This window comes from Crinia signifera, chromosome 2, assembly GCF_055691185.1.
Source record: "Crinia signifera chromosome 2, ASM5569118v1, whole genome shotgun sequence".
Classification (NCBI taxonomy): domain Eukaryota; kingdom Metazoa; phylum Chordata; class Amphibia; order Anura; family Myobatrachidae; genus Crinia; species Crinia signifera.
In genome coordinates this window covers 62,223,928-62,236,873 of record NC_139218.1, presented here as the reverse complement: position 1 = coordinate 62,236,873, position 12,946 = coordinate 62,223,928, and the positions used below count along the sequence as shown (strand labels likewise).

The 12,946-nt window shown below is 41.9% G+C and overlaps 1 protein-coding gene across 1 annotated transcript in view; it reads left to right on the top strand.

Annotated features, from left to right (window-relative positions):
- LOC146058746 (uncharacterized) overlaps positions 1-9,831 on the top strand; it is a 40,127-nt gene extending 30,296 nt beyond the window's left edge. Inside the window, exon 3 of the mRNA XM_083170980.1 lies at positions 9,698-9,831. Within this exon, the coding sequence (XP_083027106.1) occupies positions 9,698-9,786 (89 nt within the window). The 3' untranslated portion in view covers positions 9,787-9,831. The remainder of the gene's footprint in view (positions 1-9,697) is intronic.
- Positions 9,832-12,946: the final 3,115 nt, after the last annotated feature.

The window sequence follows — 12,946 nt, the reverse complement described above, 5'->3', positions numbered from 1 at the left end:
GGGGCATACTGAGCGGGAACTAATAATTGAACAAAAATAAAGCTGCTTAAGGGGGACAACTGTTTATATCGGGGAATATAAAGGTACATATACTAAGGGGGAACTAATAGTGCAAGAACTTTTGTGCATCTCTACTATATATCTACTAAGGGGGAACTACTGAGGGGGAAACAAACTATACTAAGTGGAAAACTATTCAGGTTACAACTACTAAGGGGGCATTACCAAGGCTACTACTAAAGGGGGCTGCTATATGGGACTACTGTGGGGGACATTTAAGGGGCTCTCTGAAAAAAAAAGTTTGTTTGTTTTTTCCCCCAAGGGCTGTCCCAAATTAGTCCAGCTGTACTTCCCAGTGTCCCATATCAATCCAAGGGTTCCCGCATGTGTGCCATATAATTCCAGGGGTGCCCAGTGTTCCGTATCAGTCCAGGGGTTCCCACATGTGTGCCGTATAATTCCAGGGGTGCCCAGTGTCCCGTATCAGTCCAGGGAAGCTGCCCCCATTTTTTTATTGACATAAAAAAGGTTTTTTTTTTCTTAAAGTGCAAGGGGTGTCATGCCATATCAGTCCAGCTGTGCTGCCCAGTGTTCGGTATCAATCCAGGGGTGCCCGCATGTGTCTCGTTACCCCGTATCAGTCCAGGGGTGCCCCCATGTGTGCCGTATAATTATAAGGGTGCCCCCATGTGTCCCGTATCAGTCCAGGGGTGCCTCCATGTGTCCTGTATCAGACATGGGGAGATGCCCCTTTTTTATGAAAAGAAAAAAAGGGTGTTTATTTTTTATTTTTACTGCAAGGGCTGTTAAATGTGCTATATCAGTCCAGGGGTGAGCCAAGAGTGCCGTATAATTCAAGTGGCGTTACTAAGTCTGCCATATTATTCCAGGTGTGCTGCTCTTTTTTTTTAATTAAAGGAATAAAAGTTTTTCTTTTTTTATACTGCAGGAATGTTACCATGTCTACCGTATAATTCCATGTCTGTCGCCATGTGTGCCGTATCAGTCCAGGGTTGCCGCCATCTGTGCCGTATAATTCCATGTGTGTTGTATCAGGTCAGGGGTGCCCGCATTTGTGACGCATAATTCCTGGGGTGAGCCAAGTGTGTCATATAATTCATGGGTTGCTGTCAAGTCTTCTGTATAATTCATGGGGTGCTGCTAAGGGTGCTGTATCAATCCAGAGGTGATACTAAGTATGTCATATAATTCCAGGGGTGAGCCAAGTCTGCCGTATAAATCATGGGGTGTTGCCAAGTGTGCCGTATCAGTCCAGGGGTGAGCCAAGTGTGCTGCATAATTCATGGGGTGCTGCTAAGTCTGCCGTATCAATCCAGGGGTGCTGCCATTTTTTTATTAAAATAATAAAAAAGTTTTTTTTTTTCTTTTTACTGCAGGAGCATCACCATGTGTGCCGTATAATTCCATGTGTGCTGTATCAGTACAGGCGTTCCGCCATCTGTGCCGTATAATTCCATGTGTGCCGCCATGCGTGCTGTTTCATGTCAGGGGTGCCACCATCTGTTCCGTATTATTCCTGGGCAAGCCAAGTCTGCTGTATTAGTCCAGGGATGATGCTAAGTTTGCCATATCACTCCAGGGGTGAGCCAAGTCTGACAAATAATTCCTGGGGTGAGCCAAGTCTGCCATATAATTCATTGGGTGCTGCCAAGTGTGCTGTATTAGTCCAGGGGTGAAGCTTTTGCCATATCAGTTCAGGGGTGATGCTAAGTGTGCCATATCAGTCCAGGGGTGCTATTAAGTGTGCTGTATCAGTCCAGGGGTGATGCTAAGTGGGCCGTATCAGTCCAGGGGTGATGTTAAGTGGGCCGTATCAGTCTAGTGTTTGTACCGCCCACTTATGTCGCTTATCATAGTTATCCAGCTACTTAGGTGCAACCTTTTGGCCTAAAAACAATATTGTGAGGTGTGAGGTGTTCAGAATAGACTGGAAATGAGTGGAGATGAATGCTATTGAGTTAAATAATAACTTAGGAGCAAAAAAACCCTACATTCTGTAAATTTAGTGTTTTTTATGCTTTAATAAAAAAATCAGAACCCAAAACCCCAAAAAACAAAAAGTTGATTGTGTGTTTTGGCAAAACCCAGTAGAACCCAAAACCTGAAGGTAATCAGAACTCAAAACCCAAAACGCGAAAAGTGTCCGGTGCACATCCCTACTTCATATACAGAAAATGTATCATGGTAGCCGAAGAAAGATGAAGCTTCTCAATGACTACTCGACTTAAGCAAAATGATAACCACAACTTGCAAGGGCCAATTTATGACTTTCACCATGGCAAGTCTGAGGTATCTTACGCACATGCAAAAAAATTGTACCTTTACATTGAAATTGACCCTCTCCTAGGGGTTTGAAATCTGTCCATCCCATAAAAGTACCTTCAGAGTTCTTAGCAGTCCATGTCACCATATTGCTTCTGCTTTGTGTTCTTTAGTCTTCACAGTTTTGTGTCACTGTTTTGCCGAACTATTTTTTTTTTTTAATAAGTGTATTTAACAACATCTGTTTGTTAACCTACTGATTATATTCATATAATATAAATTCATATTTTATATAGAACTATTTTATGCTGGACCGGTTATGTCTCTGGGGATATAATCAATATATCTTCTTTTTAACACATAAAATACCAAGCTTTCTGCTCACTGCAGGCTTACTGGTGGCCAAGGGGGAGCTGCCGCACATTCCATGGCCCAACATTCTGCTTTGATGTCCGGAAGCTCCGGCAATTCTGCTCTCTACTCTCAGCACCCACAGGCAGTCATAGTTTGTGTGTGCCCCTGATTGTTGAGCAGATCTTTCATTTACACTTACATCTGTAGAGACAGACCTGTGTTGTAATAACGCTTTCTCACCTTGGAAAAGTTCAATGGGTGCATGTCAGTAAAACTGTTGGATGCCTGTTTGGAGACCTATCTATTGTACCTATCTATTGCATCTATTGCACCTTGTGTTAGGTAAGTGCAAATGGTATCAAAACAGACATAAAAATCAGCATGAGATCTTCTTAATATGATTAGAACTCTCACTACAGGTGTCTTTATGTCTTTTTGTTAGATTAACCCATCATTGGCATAGCATATAGTAAGCCTGATTTACATCCACTCTGTCATGTGTCCACCTTGAATAAAGTTTATTTATGTATTTTCCAATTGAGCAGAGTAAAATAACTACTGTAGTTCTAAGCACTACATTTTTAAAACAATTTTTTGAAACAATTTAGCAAATCACTTCTACTACTGTATACCAATCACTTGCAAATAACTTGTTCCACTTCACAATGCTTTACCTAATCTATGTATTAGCTTTTACTGCCCTATTAAAACACAGGCCACTTTAGGTTTGCCATATTTATGCTTATGATTGCAATTTCCAATCTGAGCTGGCCGAGTCTGTTTCTGCTGGCCTAGGATTCCTGTACTAAGTATATACCTGTCACTATCCAGAATGCATTTCCTGGCATTGCCTTCTGTATATACAGTAGCGTGTCCTCACTCTTAATTAATTGTACACAATGAAACCTGTAAATGCATTTGTAGGCAGAGAAAACATAGAGATGTGTTCCTTCCTATGCTTTATTAGAGAATAAATCCAAGTAATGCAGATCTGATTCTATCAGCTTTCATATCAAGAAATATATCATTCCAGTGACTTTATAAACAAGCCATAAAGACAAAACCAAAGACCTAAATATGAGCAACCTGCTGAAATAAAGTAGATTAGCCACAATTTATCAAGTTGCACTTTAGCAGTCAGAATTGATTAAACATCAAAACGAAATCTGAAAATTGCATTTAGAGTGGGTGATAGCGGTAAAAAAAATTTGGTTTGGTTCAATTAAACTTTCCTATTTCAACCTAAGGCGTTCCTTTTAAAATATTTGATTTACTAACCTATTTCCACTGATAAAGCAAAGTGTATTTGTTTTACCAAGAGAACATTAGTTATCAAAGCCAAAGAGGCTGCAGGGATATTGGATTGGAAAATTGAGTTTCACCTTCTTTGCCTGTTTCTGTGATCGTGTTTTTTTGCTGACTTCAATGCTTGATGTATTTATTTCACTGAAATGACTCTGAGAATTTAAGTAATACACTTCTACGCTCATGTTAGTTTAATTATTTGTTATGAATTTTGTATTGTTTGTCAGCTGGAAAGGTTATATCCAGCTGAAAGGGATTGTTCTTGGTATCTGTCATGGAACACTAGCACAAAACTCACTGGGGATAGTGAAATGCCATGGAAGGTAGTCTGTTTTATGCAAACATCTGGCATTCTTCTTTTAAGCTTTCAACATTTTAGGAAGTGAGCAGTGACAGTAGTGGGAATCCATGATAAGGGTCATTAAACAGGTCAGAACAACAAAACAAAATCATCAAGCAATGGGATAACCAAGGTGCAGACAACATATCAGGGTTGGTGGAAAAAATAGAATATAGTAATGTTAAAACCTCTAGTAATCATATCTTCTCTTAGAGTCCTATTGTTACACGCCACCGTCCGGGCTGCAATGCACCCGGACGGCAGATGCGGCACAGAGTGACGTGGCCGGGGACGTTGCCGGGCAGCGTCCCAAGCCTCACTCTGAGACGGAGCGTCCGGACGTTGACAGGCAACTTCCCCGAGCTTCCGCCCGGCGGCGCCGAGAACGCGCGCTCCTGACGTCAGTCAGGCGGCGCGAATTTCAAATAAATAGCCGGCGTCTGCTGGGCACAGACGCCGGTTATAGCTTTCTGCCCAGTTAGCAGTAAGCCAGCTTATTCCGGTCCCCGTGGCTACCTAGTCCTCGGTCCTTGTTCCTGTCATCTGTTTCCAGGGTATTCCTCGTCTCCCAGCTTTCCTTGGAGTATTTTGCCTGAGTCCTGCTTCAGCTTGAGCCTGCGCTTGGCCCACAGTCTTCATCTTCTCGTGGGTCACGTAAGTGCTCCAGTGGAGCCTTGGTCTTTCTTTCAATATCCAGTGGCCCGCCGTGGCCGTGCCCCTCCGTGGGCTCATTATTATCTTTCTTTCAACATCCAGTGGCCGGCCGTGGCCGTGCCCCTCTGTGGGCTCATTATTATCTTTCTTTCAACATCCAGTGGCCCGCCGTGGCCATGCCCCTCCGTGGGTTCATTATTATCTTTCTTTCAACATCCTGTAGCCCGCCGTGGCTGTATCCCTCTTTTCCCTCTGGATCTTTCTCTCTTTAGTGTCCTTTGTAGAGTCTTTCAGGCAGGGAGTGTCCCCTTTAGTAATCCTTGTTTTGGGGAGTCACTGTCCCTGTGGCGTATCTGGCTGGGGACTCCTCTTTGGTCTCCTTGTGTCTGAGACCTGGTCGCATCCCGGTTTGGCCAGGTGCCGGCAGTCAGGGGTCTGTTTCCAGCTTGGCCCGGTAGTTGGTGGTCCTCTTGGGTACCCCTTGGCGATCGTTTACCCCTTGTCAATCCCTAAGACCTAACTGCATCAGGGTCGGAGCGGGCCTAACTCGCTCCTTCGGACGCGGCGGCCACAGGTGAAGCCTAGCTCTGCAGGGGTTTACCATCTGCCTCAGGGACTCAACAGAGTTAGCGTAGCATCCGCTGTGGCCGTCCTAACCGGCGGTCTCGGCTACTGCCTCACGCCTGACGTCCTGCCTTCATCTACCAACAGTTGCTCCCTGTGCCCTTGTGGGCAGCGTAACATCCAAATTCTAAAGTAAACATGCCTAAATTAGCTAGTGTGTCCTCATAATTCAATGACTCCACACCCTTTATCAAATGTTTCCTTTCTGTGAACCCTTTCTAGTTCCATTTTTTTAATGGAGTACAATATTTATGTAGTGGAAATTACATTGCCTTCCCTTGCATCTACAGTATGCCCCTTTTTATGCATGCTAATACTTTATTGGTCCAAGCACCCACAAATCCTTCTCCATTGAAGATTCCAATTTACCCTATATTTACTATGTTTAATTTATAGATTGCATACCTGTTTTTGGTCCCTAAATGCATAACCTTACATTTATCTATGGCAAACCTAATTTTCTATTTGGCCACCTAATCCTTCAGTTTATTAAAGTCCCCAACATCCTGCACTGATTTTGCAACATTACATGGTTTAGTGTCATCTGCAAAAATGAAAACTTTGCTCACTAAACCATCACCAAGGTCATTAAAATATATAACATAAATGGGTGGCCCTAACAGAGATCCTTGCGTTACACCATTTTAATCTTTTGACCAATTTACCACAACACTCTGGGGCAGATGTATTAAGCCTTAACTAGAGATAAATGCAAGGGTGCTAAAGAGAGATAAACGTCCAGCCAATCACCTTCTTACTGACTTTTTTCAAACACAGCCTGTAACATGGCAGTTAGCAGGTGATTGGCTGGACGTTTATCTCTCCTTATCACCCTTGAATGTATCTCTTGTTAAGGCTTAATACATCTGCCCCTCTGTTCCTAATGCTACAACCAGTTTTTGACCCAAGTACAAATGTTGTTTCCTAGACCCAGCTCCCTTCATTTATAGACCAACTTCATGTGTGGCACAATATCAAATGCCTTTGCAAAATTTAAATAGACCACATGCAGTATACGATGCTGCCATGGTCTAAATTTCCATTATCTGCCTCATAGAAGCTAATTAGATGAGTTTGACACGACCTATCCCTCACAAATTCATGATGGTTCCCACTAATAATCTGATTGCACACTAAGTAATCCTGAATAATAAAACTTAATATACCCTTCAAACTAGTGATGTCAGGCTTAAAGGTCTATACTTCTATGGTTGTGATTTATTTCCCTTTTTAAACAATGGCACCACATCTGCTATTCACCAATCCCTTGGTACTGAGCCTAATAAAATTAAATCTCTGAAAATTAAGTATATCAGTTTAGCTATTTAGGAGTTTAGGTCCATAAGAACTCTTGGGTGTATGCCATCTGGACCTGGAACTTATATATACTCTTCTGCTTTTGACTGACAACTGAGGCAAACTCTAGTAGTAAATATAATGTTCTGTATATTAGAAAGAAAGTATAAGAACAGTTGTTCCTTTTGGAATCTCCCTCAAGAAATCATGTACTTGTCCGAAGATTTTTACTTAGTGTACCTAAGACACATCAGGACAAAAAAGTATAATTAGACTGAATAACAATTTGCGCAATCAGAGAATCCTAAACTCTAAGGATGTCCATTGTATGTAGGAGTCTAACACAGTTGTAAAGATGGTACATTAGACCAGGGGTAGTCAACTCCAGTCCTCAAGAGCTACCTACAGTTTATGTTTTCCAGACCACCTAGCACGTGCACAGGTGCACTCTTTACTCACTGACATTTTACAAAAGATCCACAGGTAGAGATAATTACATGACGTGTGATTATGGCCCTTATTCTGGTTGGTGCGGTAATGTCCGCGTGCGGTCGGTCCGCCGATGTTTTGTGTCTGCGCATGTGCAGAGGCGTCTCTGGGCATGTGCGAACGGGAAGCACGTCCAAATTCCGCATGAAATGTGTACACTACGAACAGGGGGTGGAGAGGGGCGTGAAGGGCTGTTTGGGCTTATTACCATATGTTTACACCCCGCGTTTCATGGGTGTTCCCATGAAAACGCTGGGCGTACGTATGGTAATGCGGTCGTGACGCACGTGTAGGGGGCGGACATATGACATTGCCGGATGTCAGCTGCCCGCCCAGATCCCTGCTTTTGCACGGAGAAATGCCCGTGTGGTCTGAGGTTGCGGAAGCTGCCTGACCACTCGGTCCTGCATGCGGTCTGCGACCATCGAATGATGGGGGAGGTTCCCTGAGATGGAGGAGGTGTATTCATGAGTAATACACTTGCGGTCCATTCGGACAGCTTCTTACCGCATTCGGACGGAGTGAGCGATCCGTACGAAAGGCGGGGTTTAGGACGCACGGTCCTGTCCGCATATTCGGCTCCGTCCGCACAGACCAAAATAAGGCCCTATGTGAGACCCTGAAAATGTTAACTGTTGGTAGATCTTGAGGACTGGAGTTGGCTACCCCTGCGTTAGACATGTAAATTGAAAATCATGTACACAGTAACTATAAATGCTGCTCTGACAATAATGACATAACAATAATATTGTATTGGAGTTTAACAATATAATGCACCTGATTGTGTTCAAGTAAAACAGCTACCACAAGCACCATCTTATGCTGATGATAAAGCATTGTCATGCCTGGACAAAAGAGTTAAAAAATTCCAAATTTTCTATGTGGAATTATTTGTACCCCAGTCCACAAATCATTTGTTAAAACATCTGTAGCCATCGTTATGCCAAAGTAGACTTAAAGACCTTAACTTTTTAGTACATCCTCCCAGTTTTGTTTTTTGCAGCATGTTCATTCAAGAGGTTCATGGAAAGAGTAATCTCATACTGTATGTTGAAATAAACAGTCCTTCCTCAACTACCAGTAGCATGGATAAATCATTCATGCAGTAATCAACACCCAACAACTTGAACATCAACCGCCAGATTGTAATGCATAGAATTTGTAAATATCAACTGCCCCCTTCAATTCACTATTCCCAAAAGAATGGTTGGAATAGGAATGCTACTCAAGAGCATAGCCATGTGGATGGTTTGTGTGGTGGCTGCTATAGCAGTCAGGTTTATTATTCCATTGATTGGTCCTGATAGCTGAAGCCACCTGAGGATGTTGTTAGTATATAGTAACCTATGGGCCATCTGTGATTCTTTCGAAGTGGTACTCTTCGGATCCCTCCTTATTGCAGGCTGAAGGCCATCCATGAGTAGTAAGCAAACAGATGAACCTTTACCTAAAGCTCTTTACCGGAAGGATATCTTAATTGCACAAATCTGTGGACATGTCAATTCTTACCTAATGTTTATAGTTATCTATTCACAAAGGACTTCTTTAAGCATCACAGCTATCACTATGCAAATGTTAGCCTATAGTATCCTTTTAATTTGCATAAACAGCAAGTATACTTTTTTTTAAAGTGAATAATGCACCAAAGCTACCCACAGAATTGATAAGTAAACCCTTTCTCCCTTATCTGTGGTACTAGGATATGGCCAATCATACTGTATGTAGGTGTGCTCCATTTTGAATAACAGAGTCCATCTTGTTGGTGTTATACCTCATTTGTAGGACCATTCAACAAACAGACCTAGCTGTGTGCTCGCAGCATTTATTTATTTATTATTTATTAACAGTTTCTTATATAGCGCATACATATTCTGCAGCGCTTTACAGAGATTATTTGAATATTAACATCCGTCCCTGCCCCAGTGGAGCTTACAATCTATATTCCCTACCCCATGTACACACAGACATTCTAGGGTTAATTTTGTTGGAAGCCAATTAACCTACCTGTATATTTTTGGATTGTGGGAGGAAACCGGAGTACCCAGAGTAAACCCACGCAAGCACGGGGAGAATATATAAATTCCGCACAGTTGTGCCATTTTGGGGATCGAACCCATGACCTCAGCGCTGTGAGGCTGTAATGCTAACCACTACACCGTCCGTGCTGCATTTCCCTTATTGCTACTTTCTGTGGCACAGTTAATGGGACTCTAGCCTGCTCCATATGGTAGTGTGACCTGCAGCACTTTTATATATACAACAATTGAATACTGTAAAATGACTCTAGAGCCACAATATCTAATAAAGCAGGTTGATATTAAACACAATATTGTATTTTATTTTCTATTTCAGGTGACTCACAGTTTGATGAAAATACTTTGCAGACAGAGGAAAATGGGCTTCTGCGTAGACAGGGAAACTTTCATTTTGATCCTACATAAGATTAAATGAAAATTCTGAAGCATCATCTAATATGATTTTCTTTTGAGGTGATTCTCATAAAGGCATGATGTCCTGTAGAAAATTAAGAGAACGAAGCAAGGAGAGAAAAAATAAAAGATTTATTGAGTTTCAAAGCCTCTCGTTAAAATGAAATGTGTTGAGAAAAGTGCCTTCCCATATTTAATTGTCTTATTCGCAGTAACTATCTGCCAGTCTACTCTAAAAGCCTATTAATTCTATAATTTAGTGCGAGGGAAAAGACTTAGGCACCACTGATTTTTTCCCTTCATTGACTAGCTGTCACTGGATATCAGTGTTAAGGGTGCCTTATCCTTGAACACTCAATATACTTAAAAATGTAAAAAATAAAAACATTTTAAAACCTACTGAATAAAAAATATGTTTAAGTGCACTTAATGGAACATGTTAGGAGCCTTTCACTACTGTCATTTTTCAAACTATGTAATATGTTAAGAAAATCTACAGTAAGAAACCTTTATGACCTATAAGCAATGCTTCGCATTTTTGTCAGTTAAAAGGATCTCTTGTTGTTTCCTAAACAAGGGATAGTACTGTAAGCGATCGCCATAAAAGGTACATTGGGGCCAATTCAGGATCGCTCATAGCAATTCAAATTCGGCCCCAGCCCCGACGGTTGGGATTTGCGCATGCGCATTTCTAAGCATGTGCAAACCCCACACCAAACTGCTTTGGTGAGTTATAGACTCTTCTTGCCATTCATTGTGGGGAGGGAGGGCCAGAGGTGGACAGGGGGCGGAGACAGGGCTGGAGCATTTTTTATGGGCATCCCCATGAAAACACTGGGCATTACCCTGGAAACGCAGATGGCCCAATGCCTGCTGGGGGCGGGCGGCTGACATCACATGACATCAACGCCCGCCCCATCTTCAGCGGACACAGATGGAAATAAAAGTCAGTTTAGACTGACTTTTATTTCTGAATGGGAGAGAAATCATTTGATGTTCAGCGACCATCTAATGATTTCTCTCCCTTTCGGCCGCATGCAAGGGGATGCGTTCACGTACATCCCTGAGCATGTTACCGAGGAGATGCGGCAGCGGGTGGTGGTGGGGGACGGGGGACGGATGTCATGCAGCTGACATGCAGCTGATGCAGGTTCCGTTCATGTTCCATTAGGCTCCATTTCCGACTTTAGATGTGTTTTGCACTCCTTTTTTTTCTTATTTTAGCCGAAGTCAGCAGTATGAATGATTGTAAATTAGCTGATCAGATAGAACTCTATGGCCATATAAGGCAGAGTTTATCAATGGTGTATTCATTCATAAAAATGGCAAATCAACCGAATTCAGCTGTTTTTAAATTTGCCAGGCACTGGTTCCCGGCCATATATCAAATGGGTATGAATTCAATCTAAGTACATTTCCCCTGAGTCTCCTGCACCGTATCTGTTTTCTGTAGCTGCTGATACTGTACTCTCATTATCTTACTTCATACAATTTTTTTGCATTAACATTATGATGCATTTATATAGTTTCATTACAGATGTACTGTAGCAGGCTACATCTTTGCAGGGGCCGGCTACTGCCAGGGGACGCTTGCATACCCCGTGGCAACGGAGCCTGCTGCCGGTCCCCGCTGCCTCCCCGCCGTCGCCGCCGGTCCCACTCGCCGCCGGTCCCCCTCACCGCCCGACCCCCCCGAACTGGGCAGTGTCTCCCTGAAGCGAAGACAGACAGGGAGACGCTGCCCAGCTGCCGTAATACTCGGACACACGCGCGCATGAGAAGCACACGCGTCCCAGTCCCTATCGCCGGCGCTCGCCATTGAAAGGGTTCTGGCGGGCGCGGGAACAGATGGAGCCGGCTCCATCTGTATTTGTGATTTGGCATTTGTTGTTTTTTTGGTTGACCCAATATATTATGCTTGAATATGCCAAACAGTATTAAACATGCAACATTTTTGATTGTACTACAATTACAGATCAGGTTAACTTCATGCTTGAGTTGAGTTGAGCTGATGTTTTTTAAACCATGCCTTGTAAATGATTGCCGCTTACAAAATCGATCGGCCAACATCCCACACTTCTGTAAAATTCAGACCCTTTTACATATACCGGATTTATTGTATTCTCTGATCAATAGGTGTGGAATTATTTGACATGATAAAGTATCTTATCTCTGAATTTGGTGGCTGTGCAGGATGCAAGCAGGACTTGGAGGATTTTTAAAGGGGCAGTCATTAAGAAGGAAAAAAAAGCCTGTCTTTTAAATGATTGCCCCTTTAAAAAAACCTCTGAATTCAGTTGGCATCCCGCACAAAGACCAAACTCGGAGGCTATTACATTTAGCCGCATATCTTAAAAGGATAAAAAAATTGTTAAAGAGATTTTTTAATCACTTACTTTTTCTTTTGTTTGCTGTTATTAAGAAAAATGAAATCTTTAGAGAAAAGCTTTAAGAAAATATCTTGTATTAATCATGCATGAAGGATTTTGAATTCTGTAAAGAATAATTGAGAATATGTCATATTATATATAAAGACATTTAAAATGTTCTCAGTGTTATCTGGTAAAGAGAGGGTAGAGATAAAAAAAATCTCATGTTTTGTTTCACAAATTAAATGTTTCAGAAATTGAAGGCTCTGCAGAAGAACCAAATGCTGATGAGACATTGCAGTACATAGTGACATGTAATTTACAATTTAACAAAATATTTCCAGTAACCTTGATTTGCACTGTGAATTAAACAGTGTCACAGAACACAGGTCATTGAGGTTTCTGTATTTTATGTAAATACTGGTGTATCCACCACAAGGAGACCTAAAGATCCTGCCAATTAGAATGCAAGTTGGCTGTATTTACAATAAGATCAGAACATCCATACAGGTATGTGCAAAAGATTCATCCAGCTCTGCCCCAGAGAACATTGCTGACATGAAACCCCCCAAATCTATCCACACAAAACAGAGAAAATGAAGTGTCTATAAAATAAATAAGTGAATATAAAATTTTGACCATGGCAGCCAATCAAATTGAAGATAGTGTTGTTCTAATGATAAGAACACAAATGCAAACATCTGAATGATGTTTTATTGTGTTGTCATAATTTTGCCTAGAGTTAACCCTTAAATATGTGATTAAACTTATTAGTCTTGCTAAAGTAATGATATTGATGAAAG